At 41.3% G+C, this 24,617-nt stretch overlaps 1 protein-coding gene across 1 annotated transcript in view; it reads left to right on the forward strand.

The window, feature by feature from the left end:
* The window catches only part of LOC124718934 (glutamate-gated chloride channel), a 428,257-nt gene that overhangs the window by 244,244 nt on the left and 159,396 nt on the right, over positions 1–24,617 (forward strand). Inside the window, exon 4 of the mRNA XM_047244597.1 lies at positions 10,116–10,180. Within this exon, the coding sequence (XP_047100553.1) occupies positions 10,116–10,180 (65 nt within the window). The remainder of the gene's footprint in view (positions 1–10,115; positions 10,181–24,617) is intronic.

A 24,617-nucleotide genomic window follows, 5' to 3' on the forward strand; every position in this document is an offset into this window, starting at 1 on the left:
TTCGCTGCCTCCCCTGTTTTACCCGTTTCCTCAGCCAACAAAATTCCACATCTGTAATAAGGGGTGGCAGCCCAACTCCATGACATCTGAATGTGGTTTCGCCGCATGTCGAAGACACTCGCCACAGCACCCCCCTAATACCAGACAAGTCATGTAGTTTCTAACATGCTCATGCCGAGCCTCCTGGCAGCCACAATCTGCCCTCAGTCAAACTCAAATAGATCACACACCTTCTCATTCCACACACGGACAGCACACTCACTGATACTACATGCACCATGCATGTATCTGACTAGCAGCCATTCCTCACCAGGTGATGCCGCTGTTGCCCGGATGGGGCTATATCGATAGTAGGTTGATCGACACTAGGTTTTGCTTATTTGCCTTTCTTTCTGCTTGCCCCTTTGGTTATTCCCCATAAAAAGTTTTTATTTTGAGTTTTTCTTTCTCGTTCCTGATATTGTTTTCTTCAGCTTCCAAATTATTTTTGCATGGTGTGGAAGTCAGTGCTAATGTTTTTGTTTTTCTCTGTTGATAATTTTCTGTGCAATTTCTGAAAGTAAGCCTCTGGAGGCAGCATTAGAAGCTTTAGTGACACAGAAAATGACAGTGACATATGAGAAATTCCAGCAACTGCTACCAGTCTGTGCAGTGTCATTTCTGAAGTACCAGAAATAGCTATCTATTCATCTGCTCCAAGAAACACCAGTGTTGGAAAAAAAGTCAGTGAAAACATGCAAACTGTCTGGATGGGAAAGGAAGAGGTATTTGCTAATGAGGATTATCCAAAACTCCCCAGAATAGCAGCTCCTAGCAGTTGCAAATATTATCAGTCCACTGTCAGCACTAATCACAGAAGTCTGGAATTACCTGATTTGACCTGCGTACCTGGATTTACCCTTCTTTCCACTACTGTTCCAACTAAGAATTTTCTGTTCCTCATGTGCTTGTCTCTGGAGTGTTTTTCTGTGACGTTTGTATTTCAAACTGTACAAGATTGGTCATTGCAAACCATTTGTGATGGTGATAAATGACAGTATCTGGATTGTTGTGATTTCATTCTGGATGTGGTGATGGAAAAATAACAATTTTTTTCACATTTAATGTTCAGTGATGAGACTACATCCCACTTTAAAGGAGAAATTAACCTCTGCAGTATAAAAATATAGAAGACCAACAGGGACATGGTGTAGTTGGTCATGCGACAAGCTCTCTAAGGTTTCATGTGTTTTGTATCATTTCCCAAGAAAAGATTAATGGTTCATTGTTTCTCATGGAAAAGATGCTTACAGGTGTCACATACCTGGTTATGTTGGCAATCTAGCATATTTGACAACTGTGAGAATGTGCCAAAAATTTCATTTTTCAAGAGGACAGAGCACCTGCATGCGAGAGCACTTTTTAACAGTGATGGATTGGCTGTGACTGCTAAGTACTATACAGAACTCCATAAATGTTGGGCTGTTTGTGATGTAAATTACCTATAAAATGCTTAATTGTTACCAGTCCATTTCTAAAAACGTTTATCAGATGGGTCTTGAACTTTCTTTTTCATGCAGAATATTTATATTCTGTTTATAGCATACATTTGCACATTATACTGCTTTTTTGTGCAATTCTAAGTATTTAGTCACTTTTCCCCTTCTGAACCAGTTGGACTTCCCATGGCAGATACATTAATAAATATTAAATGATGTGTGTGACTAGGCTACTCAAGAGGTAGCCAGGCTTTAATAATGACCTTTATTATTTTCTGTGTCTCTGATTGATGGTTTACCAACTCTAGGCTAAGTCTTGTGTAGTGCCCTAATCTGTCAATATTTTGTTTGTTACATATTCCCTTTTGTTTCATGGAGATCATTACTTTATTTCTCATTAGTGTGATTCGAGGTACACTTACACCAATTTCTAATTAAAATCAGTGGGGGAACCAGCAGCTTGTGTAGTGTTTGCAGCCAAGTTGTGCAAATTATAAAGACAATTAATAACTATCAAATTGAGATGAATTACTTACAGTATAAAGACCGTGACTAACATAGAATGAGAAAACTAGTATGTAGTTTCTTAAGTTAGCATTCCTTCTAACTGGAGCTTTGGCATGATTAAAATGCTTAGAAGACTTAAGCAAATATCATGAAGAATGTTGTTCTTACCTGAGAGAGAAATGCCAACAACATTAACAATTTGTTATTTAAAAAACATTAACAATTTGTTATTTAAAAACACAAAGTGTATCCAGTGCTGCATTTAGGTATTTTTGGCTGTATAATCCACAGCATACTATTTTTGTTATCCAGTTGTTCAACAGATGAAGAAAAGAAAATTTTGATTTTAATGAAGGCGGCCTTTTTTTTTAAAAAAAAAAAAAAATAAAATAAGACCACAGCTTACAGAAGAACATATATATATAATGAAGTACATATATATTCACTCAGACTGTGATAAGATTTTAAAGTAGTGCAAAAACTGTCAGTCTGCGTATATTCACATATCTAAAATTGTACCTGTCAAAAAAGACAAAAACATAAGACTGCAATAAGAATGAGTCAGAATTAAAATTAATCAATCCATTCAGATTCATGAGTGTCGCTATTTGTGGAGATATGAAATGGAATAATCACATAGTCTTATTTGTAGATGAGCAGGTGGCAGACCTTGGTTCATTGGCAGGAAACTGGGTAAATTCAGTAAGTCTGCAGAGGAGATTACTTACAAAATACACATGAGACCCATAGTAGAACACAGCTCAAGTGTATGGGACACATATCAAGTAGAACTAAAAGACAATATTAAACGTATTCTAAGAAGGGAAGCACAAAATCTCACAGGTTTGTTTGACATACAGGAGAGCATCATAGAAGTGCTGAAAATCCTGAATTGAACTGGCAGACAGTTAAGCTTACTTATTAAGTTTCAAGAACCAGTATTGAGTGAAGAACCTAGGAATTTACTGTAGCCCCCTACCTATCACTTCCTTACATACTACAAAGATAAAATTATACTAATTACAGCACACAGAGAGCCATGTAAGCAGTATTTCTTCCAGTGCTTGTTAGGTGAGTGGGATGGGAAGAATCCATTATAGATGGTACAATGGAAAGTGCCCTTTGCAATGAACTTCACAATGTTTTACAAAAGCTGGATGTTGATATGGAAATCTAGTGATAGATATTTATACTGCCACTTAATAAATAAAATGCTAGACTGAAGAACTATTGGAAAAGATTAGTTATTTATATCTCCAATTGGGTAGACATGCCAGAAGCAAAAATAACACTTGTGATGTCCAACAGCACCATTCATATTTATGATATGTATTACTGATTTTATAAATAGATACCAACAGAAACAAGCATCAGTGGGTAATAATTTGTGTCCTGTCCTGCAACACACGGAAATTGTCTGAGCAGGCAGATCTGATCTGTATTATTTATGTGGCCCAGAATCACAGTATCAGTCAAGTTTCTTGCTCTTTTTGTGGCCCCTTTTGAATTGCAATAATAAAACTTGTTTTTAGGTATCATTGCAAACTCTCTACATGTCATTTTGACCCTTTCTTGAATTTTACTGTATTAGGCATCAGTGTTGCATATTACTGTCATCTACAGAAGCCCGAGTTAACTCACTGTGGCACTGTACCAGTTGTATTGAGAGAAATATTGTAATTATTATGTTCGAGTTAGTAGGCATGAAATGGCTAGTTCTTCCTGCACAGTCCTTTCTGAGGAATAGATTATAAAGTCTTTAGAAGAATGTCTAAGTGAAAACAAAAGTGACAATGAATTTGATGACAATGATTTTGATGATGACATTGATCAGTTGTAAACAGTTCAAGTGAAATGACAATGAAAACATTCCATCTTGAAGAGCTTAAAAAATATCATACAGTGAAAAGTTTTGTTTTGTAATGCTTATGTAAATATACTTGAATGAAAGCACAGTTTTTGCATTAGTGTGTACCTTCATTGTTGGTAAGTGGCCTTATTGTTTCCGCAAAGAGACTTGCAAAAGTCTCTGTGGTGTGCTCACTGCCCAGGCAGAGGCGATTTAAATAAGAGTGCACTGAGATGCCCTGTGCCTGCATTACAGAGTGCAAAGGATTAAACCTTAGTAAAACAAGTCCAACAGACTTTCAAGTACACCACCAAACTGATTGAGTGCAGTGGAATATTGTATTTAATGATGGAACGGAAATAAAATTGTATCATGAAACTGCCTTCCTTGGTGTAATGTTAGACAGATATCACTCTGAGGAACATCACACTGATTTTTATGCCAAAAATTAAGGAAATCAATTTATGCATCAATTATAGGTTCTTAATTATAAGTAATTGAGTATGATCGACTGTGCTTCAGTGTATCCATACCACACATATAGAATTAAAAGTATTAGTGTGTGTGGCTGTGAAGCATATTAACAGGGTGTTCATTCTTCAAAAAAGGCAATGAGAGTTCTATGCAAGCTTAATTATAAAGAGTCATGCAAAGGGATGTTCCAAAGTAAGAATTTACTAACACTGTTGTCTGTATATGTTTACAGAACTGTTCCACTTATTTTAAAATACAAGCAGCACAATAGTCTATTAGAGATGTATATAGTTAGGAGTGACTGTGATTTGCATTTAGAAAGGCATAACACAAAATGTGCAGACAACAGCCCCTACTTAATGGGATCAAATTTTATAATGAACTCCAAAGAATTTAAAAATATGAAGTGGAAGTTACTGTGAAATGGCCTTGAAGGAGTTACTTATCAATAAATGTTTTTATGGCATTAAGGAATTTCTTTCAGAGTAGTAGAATACTTTCATTTGTACCAGTAGTATTTGTAGGTACCAGCAATCAAGACATGTATTGGTTTTTTACTGTCTGTTTGTTCCCACAAAATTATGATAGGAAATGTAAAATAGTCCACAATCCAAGACAAATTCTGTGGTTGTCTGTAGAGAATAAATAAGTAAATAAATTGATGTTTTAGTCATAGGAAACTACATTTTTGTGTTTTAAGAAGTGAAAAAATGAATATTTCTGAACATTTAAAGCAAGTTACTAATCTTTGTACCACTTTGAAATCTTATGAAGGTCTGACTGAATATTTATGCAACATTTTTCCAGGCAACACTTCACTACAGTTAACTGCCTCATCTGTGAAAAGACTGATGTCACTAGTAATATTGTATGCAAGCTCATTAATATTCAACATGAACATCAATGATCCCAACATATTTCCCGTGGCACATCTGTAGTTACAGTGATTCATTATGGAATAAACATGCTATGTCCTCACTAACAAGAAATTCATAATTGAGGCACAAAATGCACTTGATATGCTATACGATCATACACACATCAAAAAATGTTTCGCATCACCTCGGTTCCGGAACCTGTACAGAAAATTGGAATAGGGATAAACATAATCATCATTTCCACCCTTTTTATTGCTCATGAAAACCACACATTGCATGTTGTACCACGGTACAGTGAGACCTTCACAGGTGGTGGTCCAGATTTCTGTACACACCAATACCTCTAGTAGCCAGTAGCACATCCTCTTGCACTGATGTATGCCTGTATTTGTCATGGCATACTATCCACAATTCCATCAAGGCACTGTTGGTTCAGATTGTTCCACTCCTCAATGGCAATTCGGCATAGATCCCTCAGAGTGGTTGGTGGGTCATGTCATTAGTCTGTCCCAGGCATGTTCGATAGGGTTCATGTCTGGTGACCATGCTGGCCACTTAAGTTGAGCAGTGTTGTTATCCTGAAGGAAGTCATTCACAAGATGTGCATGATGGGGTCGCAAATTTTCGTCCATGAAGACAAATGCCTCGCTAATATGCTGCTGGTATGGTTGTACTATCAGTCGGAGGATGGCATTCACGTATCGTACAACTGTTACGGCACCTTCCATGAACACAAGCAGCATACATTGGCCCGACATAATGCCACCCCAAAATAACAGGGAACCTCCACCTTGCTGTATTCACTGGACAGTGGGTCTAAGGCGTTCAGCCTGACTGGGTTGCCTCCAAACATGTCGCCGACGACTCTCTGGTTGAATGCATATGCAACACTCATCAGTGAAGAGAATGTGATGCCAATCCTGAGCAGTCCATTCGGCATGTTTCTGTGCCCTTCTGTACCCTGCCGCATGGTGTCGTGGTCGCAAAGATGGACCTTGCCATGGACGTCAGGAGTGAAGTTGCACATCATACAGCCTACTGCGCACAGTTTGAGTCATAACATGACATCATGTTGCTGCACGAAAGGCATTATTCAACATGGTGGCGTTGCTGTCATGGTTCCTCCGAGCCATAATCCATAGGTAGCGGTCATCCACTGCAGTAGTAGCCCTTGGGCTGCCTGAGCAAGGCATGTCATCGACAGTTCCTGTCTCTCTGTATCTCCTCCATGTCCGAACATCACTTTGGTTCACTCCGAGATGCCTGGACACTTCCCTTGTTGAGAGCCCTTCCTGGCACAAAGTAATGATACGAATGTGATCAAACCGTGGTATTGACCATCTGGGCGTGGTTGAACTATAGACAGCATGAGCCGTGTACCTTCTTCCTTGTGGAATGACTGGAACAGATCAGCTGTCGGACCCCTTCCGTTTAATTGGTGCTGCTCGTGCATGGTTGTTACATCTTTGGGCAGATTTAGTGTCATCTCCGAACAGTCAAAGGGTCTGTGTCTGTGATACAGCATCCACAGTCAACATATATCTTCAGGAGTTCTGGGAACGAGGGTGATGCAAAACTTTTTTTGATGTGTGTACTTTTGATAATTGGCATAGGACTGCTACTGAGTCAAATGATTTTTGAAAGTCAAGAAATACTGCATCTACCTTACTGCCTTGATTCAAGAATTCGAGGATATTATGTGAAAAAAGCGCAAGTGAGAAAAGCGCAAGTTGGGTTTCACATGATTGATGCTTTCAGAATATTTGTTGATTAGCATGGAGGAGGTCATTAATTTTGAGATACCTTGTTATGTTTGAGCTCAGAATATGTTGTAAGATTCTACAATGAAGGTATGTGAGGGATACTGTGTTGTGGATTACTTCCACTACCCTTCTTGTAGACATGTGTGACTTACAGGGTTTGTATAAAAAGAGATGAGACTGAGCTTGTGATTCAAAATTTATTGTAGATATTGCTACAACCACTTAGTATTCTCCAATGTATGGTCCATGAGAGTCAATAACCTGCTGCATGTGAGATTTCCACACTTCAAATTCTGCCGTGAACACTGAGTCCAGGATGGCCTTCAAAGCCCTTGCTGTGGTGGCTTGGTCCTCCTCCTGGGTCCCATGACAGTGTCCTTTCAGAGAAGTTTTTATTTTGGCAAATAAAAAAAAAGTCTGGCAGGGCCACATTGGGACTGTAGGGGTTGAAGGGGGGGGGGGGGGGGGTTGCTGGGGAATCATTGGAATCCCTTTTTTGGCTAGGTAGCTGGCCACCATGAAGAAGGTGTGACGCGCCGGTTGTCATGATGCAGCTGACATCAGAAAACACAGTCAGCATGGGTTTCACCTTCAGTTTGCTCATGCAAGCCTTTTTTGGTCATGGGAATACTGCGGCATGCCATTTGGCACACATGCGCTTTGTCTCTGGGTCATATTGAAACACCCAGGTTTCAACTCCAGTGATAGCATTATCTAAAAATTCCAGATCAGTTTCAAGACTCTGGAGATTATCTTGGCAGGTGTCCACACATGCTTGATTTTGAACATCTGACAAAATCTTCGGGACCATCTTGGCGCAGATCTTCCTCATCGACAATTCTTTGGTGATGATGTCATGCACTGTCATTCTGGTTGATGCTTTCATCAGCTTTGCTGGCTGACAAGCATCCAGAGCAGTCCTCATCCTCAACACTGTTCTGGCCCTCTTTAAAGCTCTTCACCCACCTGAAAACCTGGGCTTTTGACAGGCAATCATCGCCATAGGCTTGCCGACACGTATCCAACATTTCCTTACCCAGTTTTCCGAGTTTCACACAAAACTTGACGGAATAACATCGCTCGATCGTTTGCTGCACATCGCGCCATGACCAGTGACTTTGCAATGTGTCCATTCAATGCATAATGCTGCCGAGACAAGAGTCTGCAAGCGACTGGTGCACCACGCGTTTTCAACCAGACATGCCCACCACCAATCCCCCCTGGGCGAGTGCGCGCTGTGAAGTACAGTCTCATTAAATTTATACAAACCCTGTATGTTATCTTCCAACCCCTGGGCACAATGTTTTGCTTGTGGGACCTATAGCACATTTTGGTTAAAAAAAGTATAGAGTGTTGTAGCAATTTAAAAACTAACTTGTAGCATCTATTGATCTGAACTCTCTGTTGTACAGCTGTCTAAACTAAAACACGTTTATTTGTTTGCAGTATGCATATCACTATTCAGAGCCCACAACTAGATCTTACCATCAAAGTTAGCATCCCTCTAACTTTAGAGGAGACCCTGCAATCCTCTGTTGTATAGTCAAGTCAGTAAAACTACAGTCACGAGTTGTAAAATTTCTAGTTTTTACCACAACCACATATATATTACAAAATCTCCATGCCAGAACCCAATATCAGTTGCTGGTTCTCTGTCTAATGGCTACCAGTGGCAACAGAAATTTTATTTCTGATATTCATGTAATTACTGACTAAATTTAAAATGCCGTCTTAATCTGTTCATTAAGAGGTATAATCCTATGTTATAAGTTTAATGCAGTAATGTAAATGTTACAGTTAGAAACTGTGTGTTTGTCTTGAGGCAGCATAGCAGATGATGTGCAAATACTGAAACTATATTAATCCTGTATTTGAGAATAAGAGCATTTAGCGACTTCCAGCAAACATTACACATGATTTCAAACCTTTACTAAGCCTTTTCTCACTGACTCCTGTAAAAAAATGATCAAAGGAAAAAAAGTTTATTGCTTACTACACTTAACCTGTTCATGAAGTCAGGCATTATGTTTTAATTTATTACTTCCTTACTACCAACTCTATTCGCAGTACACATTGCAGATAGCATGTACCTGAAAGACTAGCTTCTGCTTAAAATGAGGCATAAATTACCCAGACAATGTTCATCCAGTGGATCATAATGACGGCACTTAGCGACTTCCAACATACTGTAAGCATAATTTCAGTATTGACAGTGGACTGATGTATTGTCTTTTTTGGAGAGGGTCTGTCATCAGTGCTTCCACAACAAATTTTATTGTTGGTATGCATTTCATATGTTTTTAATGTTATAAGTGGTAATAACATTACAGATCTCAGAAACATAGATGGAAAAAAAAGTTGAATATTCTCACTTGAATATTACTTGAAGAACTACTCCATTCATGTTTTCCTTTAGATCTGTAGAACAGTCATGGATTTTATTACTTCTGGCCATCGTGATTTAGGTTTTCTGCGATTTCCCTAAATTGCTTAAGGCAAATTCCGGGATATTTACTTCGAAAGGCCACGGCCAATTTCCATCTCCGTACTTCCCTACTCCGAGCTTGTGCTCCATTTCTAATGACCTCACTGTCAATGGGACATTTAACACTAATCTCCCCAAATTATGAGACAGAAGTGTTGGCCAGTATTTAGCTTCAGTTTGTGAAATTTCAGCAGTGCTGATAGATGCAGATGAAAGTACATAAAGTATCCCAGCGTTTGAAAGTAACAGTTTCTTCATCAGGAAAGAGAGAGGATTGCATTAGGGAAGGTTGAAAAGGAAGGGAAGATGCCATGACGAGAGGCACCCACCTGTTGTTTGTAACAGAAATGTTTGGTCGCTGTTGCCAGTGAACACGCGCAACAAAATAATACTCAAAATATTTTTGTTTTTTTGTTAGTTACTACTATTGCAATGCCTAATGTAGTTTGTATAATTGTTACAGAGTTTTTGATTTATTTTCTTTCTCTTGCTAAGCAGAAACTGAGAAATGATGTTTAACATTCTGCAGCATTTACAGAAGTGACCAGTTAGCTCTTTGCATAGACAGCAGCATTTGCAGTTGTGAACAGAAGAATCTAGTGCCCTCAATGTTATCTCAGTGCATTTAAGCAGCACAGTGTATTGGCATCACTGCTGAAGTAAACTGTCATTCTGTTTCAGGCAAGCTCCTGGTCAACGTCAGTGTCTTGCTCCTCAGCCTCGCCTCGCCGGACGAGTCGAGTCTGGTAAGCGTGACAAATACTGATACTGTACTAGGTATTTGATAACAGCATTGTTAAGCTTCGACATTACAGACATTTAAAGAGATGTTGTATCTGTACACAGTGACATGAAGGAAACTAGATGTTTAGTGATTCACCATAGAAATAACTACCGCACAGTTTGGTAGCTACAGAGGCATACAGAGACAGCTATATAGCCAGCATCTGTGATAATACTGACCATTCAGTAACTGTTCCTTAGGTTATCAAGCATACAGTTTCTTGTTTATTTTAACCTGAATGTGGAGATAAATGCTTCATGCTAAAAAAGATGTAGTAGTTTTAGTTTTATTTTAAGAAAAAAAAGGATACTTATTCATATAGATAAGGATTTATGTACTTATACGTCTAATTTGATAAGGGTGGTGCAGGAAACATGCTGTGGCCTTATACTAGCAACCGTCCTGGCATTTATCTGAAGTACACTGCCTGACAAAAGAAGTGAAGCACCCAGGAGACATGGTCAGATGTCAATGTAACTTCACACATGTACACCATTGGCTGGTATGTAAGTTATTAGAGTTGCAGTTCTCTCTGACAGGTAGAATGACCACCAGAGTGCATTAGTAGTTTGAAGGTCAGTGTTGTTACCAGCTCTGGCAGCGTGATATGTTGGGTGATCACTCAGAAGGACACAGATGTGACACCTACTCGTGTGAAACAGTGTTATCGGCACCTGACAGTGTTTGACGGGAGCCTCATCATGGGACTCCATTTGGCCGCGTGGCCAAATAGTGCAATATCGAGATTTGTGGCAGTGGCCCCTATGTTAGACTGTATGGGAATCTGATGGCAGGCTAGTTTATGGTTGACCAGGTCTGAATATCACAAGGGATGACTGCTGTATTGTGCACCAAACGTATAATAATCCTTCCACCTCTGCACCTGCCATCTGAGAACAAGCAATGGACACCCTGCAACATTTGTGTCATCCTGCATCCTCAGTCAAAGACTCTCAGCAGTAGCTGGATTGTGGAACTACTATCCCACGTGTAGGCTGTCTTTAACACTATAACACAAACAGCTGCATTTAAAGTGGCGCAATGACGGAGAAATGTGGACTGCTGATGATTGATATTGTGTTGTGTTCAGCAATCAATCGAGGTTCTACACTACTCCGGATGACCACAGTCGGTGAGTATCGAAGTGTATGGGGAGACTGGTAGTTTAATGAGGGAACTATGAGAGCTAACAGTACGTCACGGACATCCTGATTCCTATTGTGTTACATCTTGTGTAACAGTATTGTGGTGCCATTTTTCGACAAGCTAATGCTGTTCCCACCGTGGTACATGTTGAAACATTATGTGCGTGTTGCATTTGACAGTGAATGATGTTTCCCAGGTTTCAATTGAAAACACTTTTATTCACAGCACAAGTGTACAGTAAAGTTTGGTTTTGGCTAACAACTGCAAGATTGTATACGATTGCTTAAGAGTGAACAGGGAACTCGGGATGGCTTCAACCCGAGCCCAAGAACCTTGTACCTGTGAAATAGTTGCTGCCTCAAGTGTGGACAAAGCGTGCAGACCTGTGAAGTGAAAATGGAGGAAACTTACACACGCCAGGGAGTGCAGACAGGAGTGAGCCAACCATTGGTCCACGGAAGCAGGTCCAATGGCCAAGTGGTGCCACTGTGCATGGTGTGAAAATGATGAAAGGTGTCAATGGCAGGGTGTTGGGAGGCACTTGCAGGCTGGGCTCAGCTGATGCAGATGACAGAAGTCAGATGCAGTGGCGGTGGGTGCTGATGAACCTGCAAGCAGCACTCGCCGACTGTAAGAGCAAAGAGGATCATCGCTGCTCTGTATGTGTGTGTGTGTGTGTGTGTGTGTGTGTGTGTTTGTGTGTGTGGCCGGGGATGTTGGGGGTTGGGGGGGGGGGGGGGGGTGTATCACTTCAGCATGCATATGATCACAAAAAGACCTATATTGCAAAAAGGTTAAAGGTTAGAGAAGGATGTGTGTAACCCAGCAGAAAAGGCATGTGGAAAGAGGTCGGCCATAACTGTGTCAGCTTGAATTGGATGAGCATGTTTATGGGCAGCATCAGGCTCGCCTGTGGGAGAGCAGTGACAATTTGTCTGCAGTGGAGCTGGAAGATGACACTGGGAGTGCACACTGCATGTTTGTCATCAGTGAAGGGGTTGCACTGCCCCATAATGTGAGACTGGCCATGGCTGTACCAAGGCATAGATGCAAAAGGCAAGCAGTGGTAAGTGCAGCCAGGAATTTGCAGCAGCTGGGAGTCAATGGAGTCAAGCAGCTGTGTGAAGAGGGCTGTCCACGGCTATGGTATCACGGCCAAGCCGGATGTGGGTGCAACACTGGGTGTGGCGGGAGGTACTGTAAGCTGGTATCTCTATGTGGAGGATGTAATGTGCCACCCTCACAAGGGAGGCTAGCCTTGTCTGGTTGATGGTATCAACAGTGGCCTTAGACTGTTTGCCGATGATGCTGTAGTGTGCAGGAAAGTAGTATCACACGAAAGTTGTGAACAAATCAATGAGGATATGCAGAAAATAAATATGTGGTGTAATGGCTGGCAGTTATCTTTCAATATTAGTAAGTGTAATCTACTGCACATAAAAAGGTGAAAATCCCCATTAATGTATGAGTGCAAAATAAATGACCAGTCTTTGGAAGTGGTAACATCAGTCAAGTATCTGGGTGTGACTATTCAAAATGATCTCAAATGGAATGATCAGATTACACAAGTAACGGGTAAGGCGAACTCTAGATTGCGGTTTATTGGTAGAATCCTGAAGCGATGCAGTCCTTCAGCAAAGGAAATAGCTTACAATACGTTAGTTTGTTCAGTTTTAGAGTATTGTTTATCTGTATGGGACCCTTACCAGTTGGGTCTGATTCAAGAGATCGAGAAGGTCCAAAGAAGAGCGGCAAGATTCGTGACTGGTATATTTAGCCATCGCGAGAGCATTACAAATCTCATAGAAAGTTTGAAGTGGGACACACTTGCAGATAGACAATGCGCTAAACAGAAGGGGCTACTCTCTAAATTCCAAAATCCAATCTTCACCGAGGGTGTAGAGCATATATTATTACTAGCAACTTTCAGATTGCGTAATGATCACCATTCAAAGATAAGGGAAATAAGAGCTCGTACTGAGGCATTCAGACAGTCGTTTTTCCCTCGCGCGATCTGTGAGTGGGAGGGGGAGAAGTATGACTTTGGCGCGAATTGTGCCCTCCGCTTGGCAGCTAGCAGAGTACATATGTAGATGTAGATGGGTCGATGTCTCTGTGGTGAAGATGTGAAGTTCCAGGACAGCATTTGGCATGGCTGAAGGGAGGGGCTTGGTGACCATGTAGGAGAAAAATGGCTGGTGATCCTAGGAGATCTACATCTAAATCTACATCTGCATGATTACTCTGCAATTCACATTTAAGTGCTTGGCAGAGGGTTCATCGAACCACAATCATACTCTCTCTCTACCATTCCACTCCCGAACAGCGTGCAGGAAAAACGAACACCTAAACCTTTCTGTTTGAGCTCTGATTTCTCTTATTTTATCTTGACGATCATTCCTACCTATGTAGTTTGGGCTCAACAAAATATTTTCGCATTCCGAAGAGAAAGTTGGTGACTGAAATTTCGTAAATAGATCTCGCTGCGACGAAAAACGTCTTTGCTTTAATGCCTTCCATCCCAACTCGCATATCATATCTGCCACACTCTCCCCTATTACGTGATAATACAAAATGAGCTGCCCTTTTTTGCACCCTTTCGATGTTCTCTGTCAATCCCACCTGGTAAGGATCCCACACCGCGCAGCAATAGTCTAACGGAGGACGAACGAGTGTAGCGTAAGCTGTCTCTTTAGTGGACTTGTTGCATCTTCTAGGTGTCCTGCCAATGACATCTACATCTACATCTACATCCATACTCCGCAAGCCACCTGACGGTGTGTGGCGGAGGGTATCCTGAGTACCTCTATCGGTTCTCCCTTCTATTCCAGTCTCATATAGTTCGTGGAAAGAAGGATTGTCGGTATGCTTCTGCGTGGGCTCTAATCTCTCTGATTATATTGTCATGGTCTCTTTGCGAGATATACGTAGGAGGGAGCAATATACTGCTTGACTCTTCGGTGAAGGTATGTTCTCGAAACTTCAACAAAAGCCCGTACCGAGCTACTGATCGTCTCTCCTGCAGAGTCTTCCACTGGAGTTTATCTATAATCTCCATAATGCTTTCGCGATTACTAAATGATCCTGTAACGAAGTGCGCTGCTCTCCGTTGGATCTACTCTATCTCCTCTATCAACCCTATCTGGTACGGATCCCACACTGCTGAGCAGTATTCAAGCAGTGGGCGAACAAGCATACAGTAACCTACTTCCTTTGTTTTTGGATTGCATTTCCTTAGGATTCTTCCAATGAATCTCAGTCTGGCATCTGCTTTACCGACGATCAACTTTATATGATCATTCCATTTTAAATCACTCCTAATGCGTACTCCCGGATAATTTATGGAATTAACTGCTTCCAGTTGCTGACCTGCTATTTTGTAGCTAAATGATAAGGGATCTATCTTTCTATGTATTCACAGCACTTTACACTTGTCTACATTGAGATTGAATTGCTGTTCCCTGCACCATGCATCAATTCGATGCAGATCCTCCTGCATTTCAGTACAATTTTCCATTGTTACAACCTCTCGATACACCACAGCATCATCTGCAAAAAGCCTCAGTGAACTTCTGATGTCATCCACAAGGTCAATTATGTATATTGTGAATAGCAACGGTCCTATGACACTCCCCTGCGGCACACCTGAAATCACTCTTACTTCAGAAGACTTCTCTCCATTGAGAATGACATGCTGTGTTCTGTTATCTAGGAACTCTTCAATCCAATCACACAATTGGTCTGATAGTCCATATGCCCTTACTTTGTTCATTAAATGACTGTGGGGAACTGTATCGAACGGCTTGCGGAAGTCAAGAAACACGGCATCTACCTGTGAACCCGTGTCTATGGCCCTCTGAGTTTCGTGGATGAATAGCGCGAGCTGGGTTTCACATGACCATCTTTTTCGAAACCCATGCTGATTCCTACAGAGTAGATTTCTAGTCTCCAGAAAAGTCATTATACTCAAACATAATACGTGTTCCAAAATTCTACAACTGATCGACGTTAGAGATATAGGTCTATAGTTCTGCACATCTGTTCTACGTCCCTTCTTGAAAACGGGGATGACCTGTGCCCTTTTCCAATCCTTTGGAATGCTACGCTCTTCTACAGACCTACGGTACACCGCTGCAAGAAGGGGGGCAAGTTTCTTCGCGTACTCTGTGTAAAATCAAACTGATATCCCATCAGGTCCAGCGGCCTTTCCTCTTTGGAGTGATTTTAATTGTTTCTCTACCCCTCTGTCGTCTATTTCGATATCTACCATTTTTTCATCTGTGTGACAATCTAGAGAAGGAACTACAGTGCAGTCTTCCTCTGTGAAACAGCTTTGGAAAAAGACATTTAGTATTTCGGCCTTTAGTCTGTCATCCTCTGTTTCAGTACCATTTTGGTCACAGAGTGTCTGGACATTTTGTTTTGATCCACCTACCGCTATGACATAAGACCAAAATTTCTTAGGATTTTCTGCCAAGTCAGTACATAGAACTTTCCTTTCGAATTCATTGAACGCCTCTCACATAGCCCTCCTCACACTACATTTCGCTTCACGTAATTTTTGTTTGTCTGCTAGGCTTTGGCTATGTTTATGTTTGCTGTGAAGTTCCCTTTGCTTCCGCAGCAGTTTTCTAACTTGGTTGTTGTACCACGGTGGCTCTTTTCCATCTCTTACAATCTTGCTTGGCACATACTCATCTAACGCATATTGTACGATGGTTTGAACTTTGTCCACTGATCCTCAACACTATCTGTACTTGAGACAAAACTTTTGTGTTGAGCTGTCAGGTTCTCTGTAATCTGCGTTTTGTCACTTTTGCTAAACAGAAAAATCTTCCTACCTTTTTTAATATTTCTATTTATGCCTGAAATCATCAATGCAGTAGCCGCTTTATGATCGCTGATTCCCTGTTCTGCATTAACTGTTTCAAATAGTTTGGGTCTGTTTCTCACCAGAAGGTCTAATATGTTATTGCCACGAGTCGGTTCTCTGTTTAACTGCTCAAGGTAGTTTTCAGACAATGCACTTAAAAAAATTTCACTGGATTATTTGTCCCTGCCACTCGTTATGAACATTTGAGTCTCCCAGTCTATATCCGGCAAATTAAAATCTCCACCCAGAACTATAACATGGTGGGGAAATCTACTCGAAATATTTCCCAAATTATCCTACAGGTGCTCAGCCACAACAGCTGCTGAGCCAGGGGGCCTATAGAGACATCCAATTACCATGTCTGAGCCTGCTTTAACCGTGACCTTCACCCAAATTATTTCACATTTCGGATCTCCGTCAATTTCCTTCGATACTATTGCACTTCTTGTCGCTATAAACATGCCCCCCCCCCCCCCCCCCCCCCTTTAACTGTCCAGCCTGTCTCTGCGGTATACATTCCAATCTGAGTTTAGGATTTCATTACTGTTTACGCCTGGTTTCAGACAACTTTCTGTCCCTAGTACTATATGGGCGTTGTGACCGTTTATTAATGAGAGCAGTTCTGGGACATTTCTATAGGCGCTCCTGCAGTTTACTATTAGCACATTAATATTGTTATTCCCTGTTGCATTTTGCCTACTCCTACCTTGCTGCGTCTCAGGAGGCGTCTTGGTGGGCCTAGGGAGGGAATTCTCTAACCTAAAAAACCCCCATGTGCACTCCACGCATACTCCGCTACCCTTGTAGCCGCTTCTAGTGTGTAGTGCACACCTGACCTATTCAGGGGGACCCTACATTTTTCCACCCGACAGCGGAGGTCGAGAAATTTGCAACCTTTGGCTTACCTTCCCCACAATATTATCTATGTGGTCTTTCCAACTGAAGTTGTTCATAATTTTAACATCCAGGTATTTAGTTGAATTGACAGCCTTGAGAATTGTACTATTTATCGAGTAATCGAATGGATTTCTTTTGGAACTCATGTGGATCACCTCACGCTTTTCGTTATTTAGCATCAACTGCCACCTGCCACACCATACAGCAATCTTTTCTAAATCGCTTTGCAACTGATACTGGTCTTCGGATGACCTTACTAGGCAGTAAATTACAGCATCATCTGTGAACAACCTAAGAGAACTGCTCAGATTGTCACCCAGGTCATTTATATAGATCAGGAACAGCAGAGGTCCCAGGACACTTCCCTGGGGAATACCTGATATAACTTCAGTTTTATTTGATGATTTGCAGTCTATCACTATGAACTGCAACCTTCCAGACAGGAAATCACGAATCCATTCGTACAACTGAGACGATACCCCATAGGCCCGCAGATTGATTAGAAGTTGCTTGTGAGGAACGGTGTCAAAAGCTTTCCGGAAATCTAGAAATACGGAATCAACTCGAGATCCCCTGTCGACAGCGGCCATTACTTCGTGCGAATAAAGAGCTAGCTGCGTTGCACAAGAACGATGTTTTCTGAAACCGTGCAGATTACGTATCAATAGATCGTTCCCTTCGAGGTGATTCATAATGTTTGAATACAGTATATGCTCCAAAACCCTACTGCAAACCGACGTCAATGATATAGGTCTGTAGTTTGATGGATTACTCCTACTACCCTTCTTAAACACTGGTGCGACCTGCGCAATTTTCCAATCTGTAGGTACAGATCTATCGGTGAGCGAGTGGTTGTATATGATTGATGCAGTATATGAGATGCAGTGTGTGGACTCGTACCTCATCACAAGTGGATGTCCTGGTGGTACCAACCTCAGGAGAAGAGCCAACTGTCACTACAGTCTGTGGACAGAGAACAGCCTGGTTGCCAATTTGGAACTGGTCAGGGCCACCATTGAGAGGAGGGTCAGCAATGGCTGCAAGAGCAGCAGTCACAGCTAGAGGAGGCTGGAGACTGTGTGACAAACGTGACCAGGAGTTGGCTCTGCAGCCAGCAGAGGCACTGGCACTGCAGCCAAGTTTGATGCTGAATCAGTGATGACAAATGAGCAGTAATACCAGCTACCAGTAATGAATCATCTCTCTTGATATTTTTTCGCCACAGGCAGGTACTTCCAAGAGCAAAAAGGGAAAAGTGAACATAAAGACACGGTAATCCAAGTCCAAACAATCCACAGAAGTGCAAAAAATTGTACACACATCATTGACGTACCCAATCTGTATAGGAAAACCGTAGAAATGGAACAGACACATTTAACCGTGCAAGCATCTACTCTAACAAATGAAAGAAGGGGCCTATCAGTAGATGTAAACGAGGCAAAATAAATAATAATATAACATATAACGAAGAAAGTGATGGGGCAGAAATTGGTCGTACACAATGCAAAGGGGAAGGCTATCCAGTTGAGCATAAAGATACACGAAATGGAGTTCCACAACCGAAACAGTTGGTGCTGAAGAAGTCGACCCTCATCTCCACTGTTTGGATAAGGAAGCATAGCAGGAAACATTTTTTTTTTTACCTTTTCGCCACTGTTGAAACCCATTGTGAATGATTCTCACAACAGTGAATGACATTTCCCAGGCTGCAATTAAGGACACTTTTATTCACATCGTAACTTCACAATAAAGTTTGGTGCAGGCTAACAAGTGGAAGGTCATATGTGATCACATAAGAGTGATAGAAATAGGATCTGTCACTGTAATACAAATCCTGCTACGGAGTCTCCTTCTGGAAGACTCTCGGAGCAACGTCCGTAGTGCTGCACAGTGAGTCTCATTGGGCTGGCAGTACAGTAGGTACGGTGTGACGTTGCTGCACATGGATCATGTGGCACGTAGACAGTGCTGAGATGAGTGCAGCAAGCTGTGGTGCAGTGCTGTAGTTGCAAGTATCTGTGCTGGTCTAGTTCTGACTGACGGGCTGCAAGCTTCAGCCATCTCTTGGCCCAGAACTGAGTGAGCGATGGAATGCTGCCTACTCAATATTGTGCTCCTCCTTATGTATCCAGTTGGCACGAGGATGTTCACAGGAGTTTCACGGGAATCGGTTCCTCGATGGCAGTGTTGCCATTTTGCTGACGGGTGCACTGCTCAGGTGCATGGCCGATGTCACTGGTGGTGCCTCTAACAGTCAATGTGTCGACAGATTATTTATAAATGTTATTGTGTGTACAACACGTGATGCCCTAGTAATATTTGCAAATAGTCTTGGAAGAGGAACACCTGCGGACCAAGGCTAGGCAAACCTGTGGTCAGAGATGTTGTGCTGGGAGCATGGTGTAGTCAGTGTATAGCTGGTGTTTAGCAGCACATGTCTCTGCTGTCTATGAAATATCGACATGATGTTGAGGTAACCCTGCAGCTAGTAAGAGTCTCAGATCGTTCCCTGATAGAACTTATCTGAGGTCTATCAAATCACTGAAACTGGTAGCTATATGATACACTACTGGCCATTAAAATAGCTACACCATGAAGATGACTTGCTACAGACGCGAAATTTGACCAACAGGAAGAAGATGCTGTGATATGCAAATGATTAGCTTTTCAGAGCATTCACACAAGGCTGGCACTGGTGGTGACACCTACAACGTGCTGACATGAAGAAAGTTTCCAACCGATTTCTCATACGCAAACAGCAGTTGACCGGCGTTGCCTGGTGAAACATTGTTGTGATGCCTCGTGTAAGGAGGAGAAATGCGTACCATCACATTTCTGACTTGGATAAAGGTTGGATTGTAGCCTACCGCCATTGTGGTTTATAGTATCACAACATTGCTGCTCGCATTGGTCGAGATCCAATGACTGTTAGCAGAATACGAAATCGGTTGGTTCAGGAGGATAATATGGAATGCTGTGCTGGATCCCAACAGCCTTGTATAACTAGCAGTTGAGATGACTGGCATCTTTTCCACATGGCTGTAAAGGATCGTGCGGCCACGTCTCGATCCCTGAGTCAACAGATGGGGACGTTTGCAAGACAACAACCATCTGCACGAACAGTTCGATGACGTTTGCAGCAGCATGGACTATCAGCTCCCTTGACGCTACATCACAGACAGGAGCACCTGCGATGGTGTAGTCAATGACAAACCTGGGTGCACGAATGGCAAAACGTCATTTTTTCGGATAAATCCGGGTTCTGTTTACAGCATCATGATGGTCGCATCTGTGTTTGGCGACATTGCAGTGAACGCACATTGGAAGCGTGTGTTCATCATCTCCATACTGGCATATCACCCAGTGTGATGGTATGGGGTGCCATTGGTTACACGTCTCGGTCACCTCTTGTTTGCATTGACGGCACTTTGAACAGTGGACGTTACATTTAAGATGTGTTACGACCCGTGGCTCTACCCTTCATTCGATCCCTGTGAAACCCTACATTTCAGTAGGATAATGCACGACCACATGTTGCAGGTCCTGTACGGGCCTTTCTGGATACAGAAAATGTTCGATTGCTGCCCTGGCCAGCACATTCTCCAGATCTCTAACTAACTGAAAATGTCTGCTCAATGGTGGCCGAGCAACTGGCTTGTCACAATATGCCAGTCACTACTCCTGCTGAACTGTGGCATCGTGTTGAAGCTGCATGGGCATCTGTACCTGTACACTCCATCCTAGCTCTGTTTCACTCAATGCCCAGACATATCAAGGCCGTTATTACGGCCAGATGTGGTTGTTTTGGGTACTGATTTCTCAGAATCTATGCACCCAAATTGCATGAAAATGTAATCACATGTCATTTCTAGTATAATTTATTTGTCCAATGAATACCCATTTATCATCTGCATTTCTTCCTGGTGTAGCAATTTTAATGGCCAGTAGTGTAAATAGCATTGGAAGGATGGCTGCAGGTGTTCCATTTTATTACATGTCTGACACTAGCAGAATCATCAGCTCCATCCCATTGCCAGTAGAACAGTTGTAGGCCAGACTGCCTTGACAGAGGATACAAAGGCCTTATAACATGGCTCCTAATGGAATCAGTACAAGCAATCAGGCCACAGGTAGTACAATGTCATACTGCCAAGTTCTTTGTACACCAGAGTAGATGTCTTTAATATGTACAACAATATCACATACTCTCTAAATATATGAAGTTTCATTTTTATTTCCTCCTCCCCTTCTGGGTGCTTCACTTTTTTCATCAGGCATTATAATTTAGGTAAACCACAGAAAACATAAAACAAGATGGCTGAGTGGAGATTAGACCCTCCTTCCTCCCACATACAAGTTTAGTCTGTTTAAAATGGTGCAACCCCATTTTGATTATCCCTATTTGTACAAAAACTGTTTCACAGATAAGCTATTGAATAATGTAAGATACTAGTGCTAGAGTCCGCACAGACGGCGGGGCACACATGGGAAGAGTGGTAGTGGTGGGAGCTATGGGCAGGCATTGTAGAGGAAATGCGGAATGCTGGAGGGGAAGTGCTATTCTAAACTGAAGCCAAAGCTCATATTTTTTGTAAATATTAAGTAGAGACCCTCCACAACCACACTTGCATTGTGACCACTTGAAAAGATCTGTCACCTCTGCTTTGGTTAGTATCTAAAAAGAATTTCACTGAAAATCCAGCAACTTACTTTTGCCTGGCATGTTAACAATTTGTAGCTTTCAGAGAAATGTCATGAATTGAGAATTTTGAGTGAAACCTACACATTTCTCTGGTTGCCATGTTACAATGCACGATGGAGTTTACACAGTCTCACCTCAGTAGCATGTTGTGCAGACAATTGCGAGAGGATTCTGAAACAGTGGTTTATTGAGTTTATTAAGTGAGGGAAAGGAAGGTTAGCAGCTTATGAAAACGCAATCCTTGGTACAAAAAAATGTGTAATGTCTTCACTTATGTTATTCCCAAACCCACAGTACTTCTCATTCCAGCAGTTTTTGATGGACCTTAAAAACTACATTCTTTCATTGAAAAAGTCTGTAGTTGGAATAAAATGATAGATAATGAAGTTTTGCATGATAACAATGTGGTAAAATATTCTCCTCTTTAAGTGCTATCATTCGCCAAAATCTCATTTCGGTGTCTGAAACCGTTTATGAAATACGAGACATGCTGTGGATATTTCACTCTGGCTTTATCACTGTCAAAGCGCGAACACAAATTGGCGTCCTATGTCAGATCAGTTTTCTCAAGATTGGTGACAATATGTTAGCTAAAAAGTCAATATGTGAGCTAAATTTCATATGCAGCTACATATTATATAATATGCACCAAACGCAAAATCATAGCGACTTCTATTTTCCATCGCAAACTTTTCCAAATTTCATGCAGTATCTTACTTCCACATAAATATCACAATAACTATGGCCATTAACAAAATGATGGGCACAGCATCATGAACCTGACACACAAAGCTTATAAGTAAAGCAAAAATGACTTTTTTTTTACTGGATAGTTTCTGTAAAATTATTTGAGGAAGATTGCAGGTAATACACCTTAATTCTGTCATTTCTGACTGGCTGAAAGTTGGCAAAAACTTGTCGGCCTCCTCTTCGGAACAAACGAATGGATGTGCCCAGCCCTGTGGATGAAAACTAATCACTGCGCATCAGCCGCCAGCTGAGAGATGGCAAACATTTGTCGGCCTTCCCTTCCAAACAAACAAATGAACATGCCCAGCTCTTTGGACGAAAACTGATCACATCAGCTGACTTCAGAATCATTGGGACGATGTGTCTTTTCAATTTTGTGTACCACAACTTTCCACTTGCTTGCCTGAAAAACTGAGTGAGGCATCCTGCCATAACCAGTGAGATGTTCAGGCCAGATAGATAATGAGAATTTTGGAGTATTGCTCTCCAGGATTTGTTGGGAGGGGAAGATGACACACTGCAAAGAAAATGTATGAAATGATAGATGATTTTTATTATTATTATTGTTATTATTTACTTGTGTTACTTTTTTTCCAGACCCTTATGCTGTTTTATACAAACAAACTTTCACTGTACAGGATGTACTGCTAGTCAAGAAATTTTTAACTTCTCTTTTAAATAAGTTTGTTTTTGTAATGTTTTTAATCTCCTAGGGCTATTTGTTGCACAATTTTAGTCTTTTACATAAAATGCGTTTTGAGTTTTATGTTTATTCTTTCCTGATTACCGTAGTTTCAGTCTAGATCTCATTTCATTGTCATGGGTAGAGATATTTGTGCAGTAATTATCAAGATTATTTTTAATTTGTACAGCTGCTTGATAAATCTACTCACACAATGTAATTAAAATCCACCAGTGTTTTGAACGGTTCTTTAGAATGAGCCTGGATACTATTTTTGTCTATTATTTTTATAAATGTGTTGTTGTTGTGGTCTTCAGTCCAGAGACTGGTTTGATGCAGCTCTCCGTGCTAGTCTATCCTGTGCCAGCTTCTTCATCTCCCAGTACCCACTGCAACATACATCCTTCTGAACCTGCTTACTGTATTCATCTCTTGGTCTTCCTCTATGGCTTTTACCCTCCATGCTGCCCGCCAATACTAAATTGCTTCCTCTATGGCTTTTACCCTCCATGCTGCCCGCCAATACTAAATTGGTGATCCCTTGATGCCTCAGAACATTTCCTACCAACCGATCCCTTCTTCTAGTCAAGTTGTGCCACAAACTCCTCTTCTCCCCAATTCTATTCAATACCTCCTCATTAGTTTTGTGATCTACCCATCTACTCTTCAGCATTCTTCTGTAACACCACATTTCGAAAGCTTCTATTCTCTTCTTGTCCAAACTATTTATCATCCACGTTTCACTTCCATACGTGGCTACACTCCATACAAATACTTTCAGAAACGACTTCCTGACACTTAAATCTATATTCGATGTTAACAATTTTCTATTCTTCAGAAACGCCTTCCTTGCCATTGCCAGTCTACATTTTATATCCTCTCTACTTTGACCACCATCAGTTATTTTGCTCCCGAAATAGCAAAACTCCTTTACTACTTTAAGTGTCTCATTTCCTAATCTAATTCCCTCACCATCACCCGATTTAATTCGACTACATTCCATTATCCTTGTTTTGCTTCTGTTGATGTTCATCTTATATCCTCGTTTCAAGACACTGTCCAGTCCATTCAACTGCTCTCCCAAGTCCTTTGCTGTCTCTGACAGAACTACAATGTCACTGGTGAACCTCAAAGTTTTTATTTCTTCTCCATGGATTTTAATACCTACTCCGAATTTTTCTTTTGTTTCCTTTACTGCTTGCTCAATATGCAGATTGAATAACATAAGGGAGAGGCTACAACCCTGTCTCACTCCCTTCCCAACCACTGCTTCCCTTTCATGTCCTTCGACTCTTATAACTTCCATCTGGTTTCTGTACAAATTGTAAATAGCCTTTCGCTCCCTGTAT

The sequence above is a fragment of the Schistocerca piceifrons genome, chromosome 10, assembly GCF_021461385.2.
Source record: "Schistocerca piceifrons isolate TAMUIC-IGC-003096 chromosome 10, iqSchPice1.1, whole genome shotgun sequence".
Lineage (NCBI taxonomy): Eukaryota > Metazoa > Arthropoda > Insecta > Orthoptera > Acrididae > Schistocerca > Schistocerca piceifrons.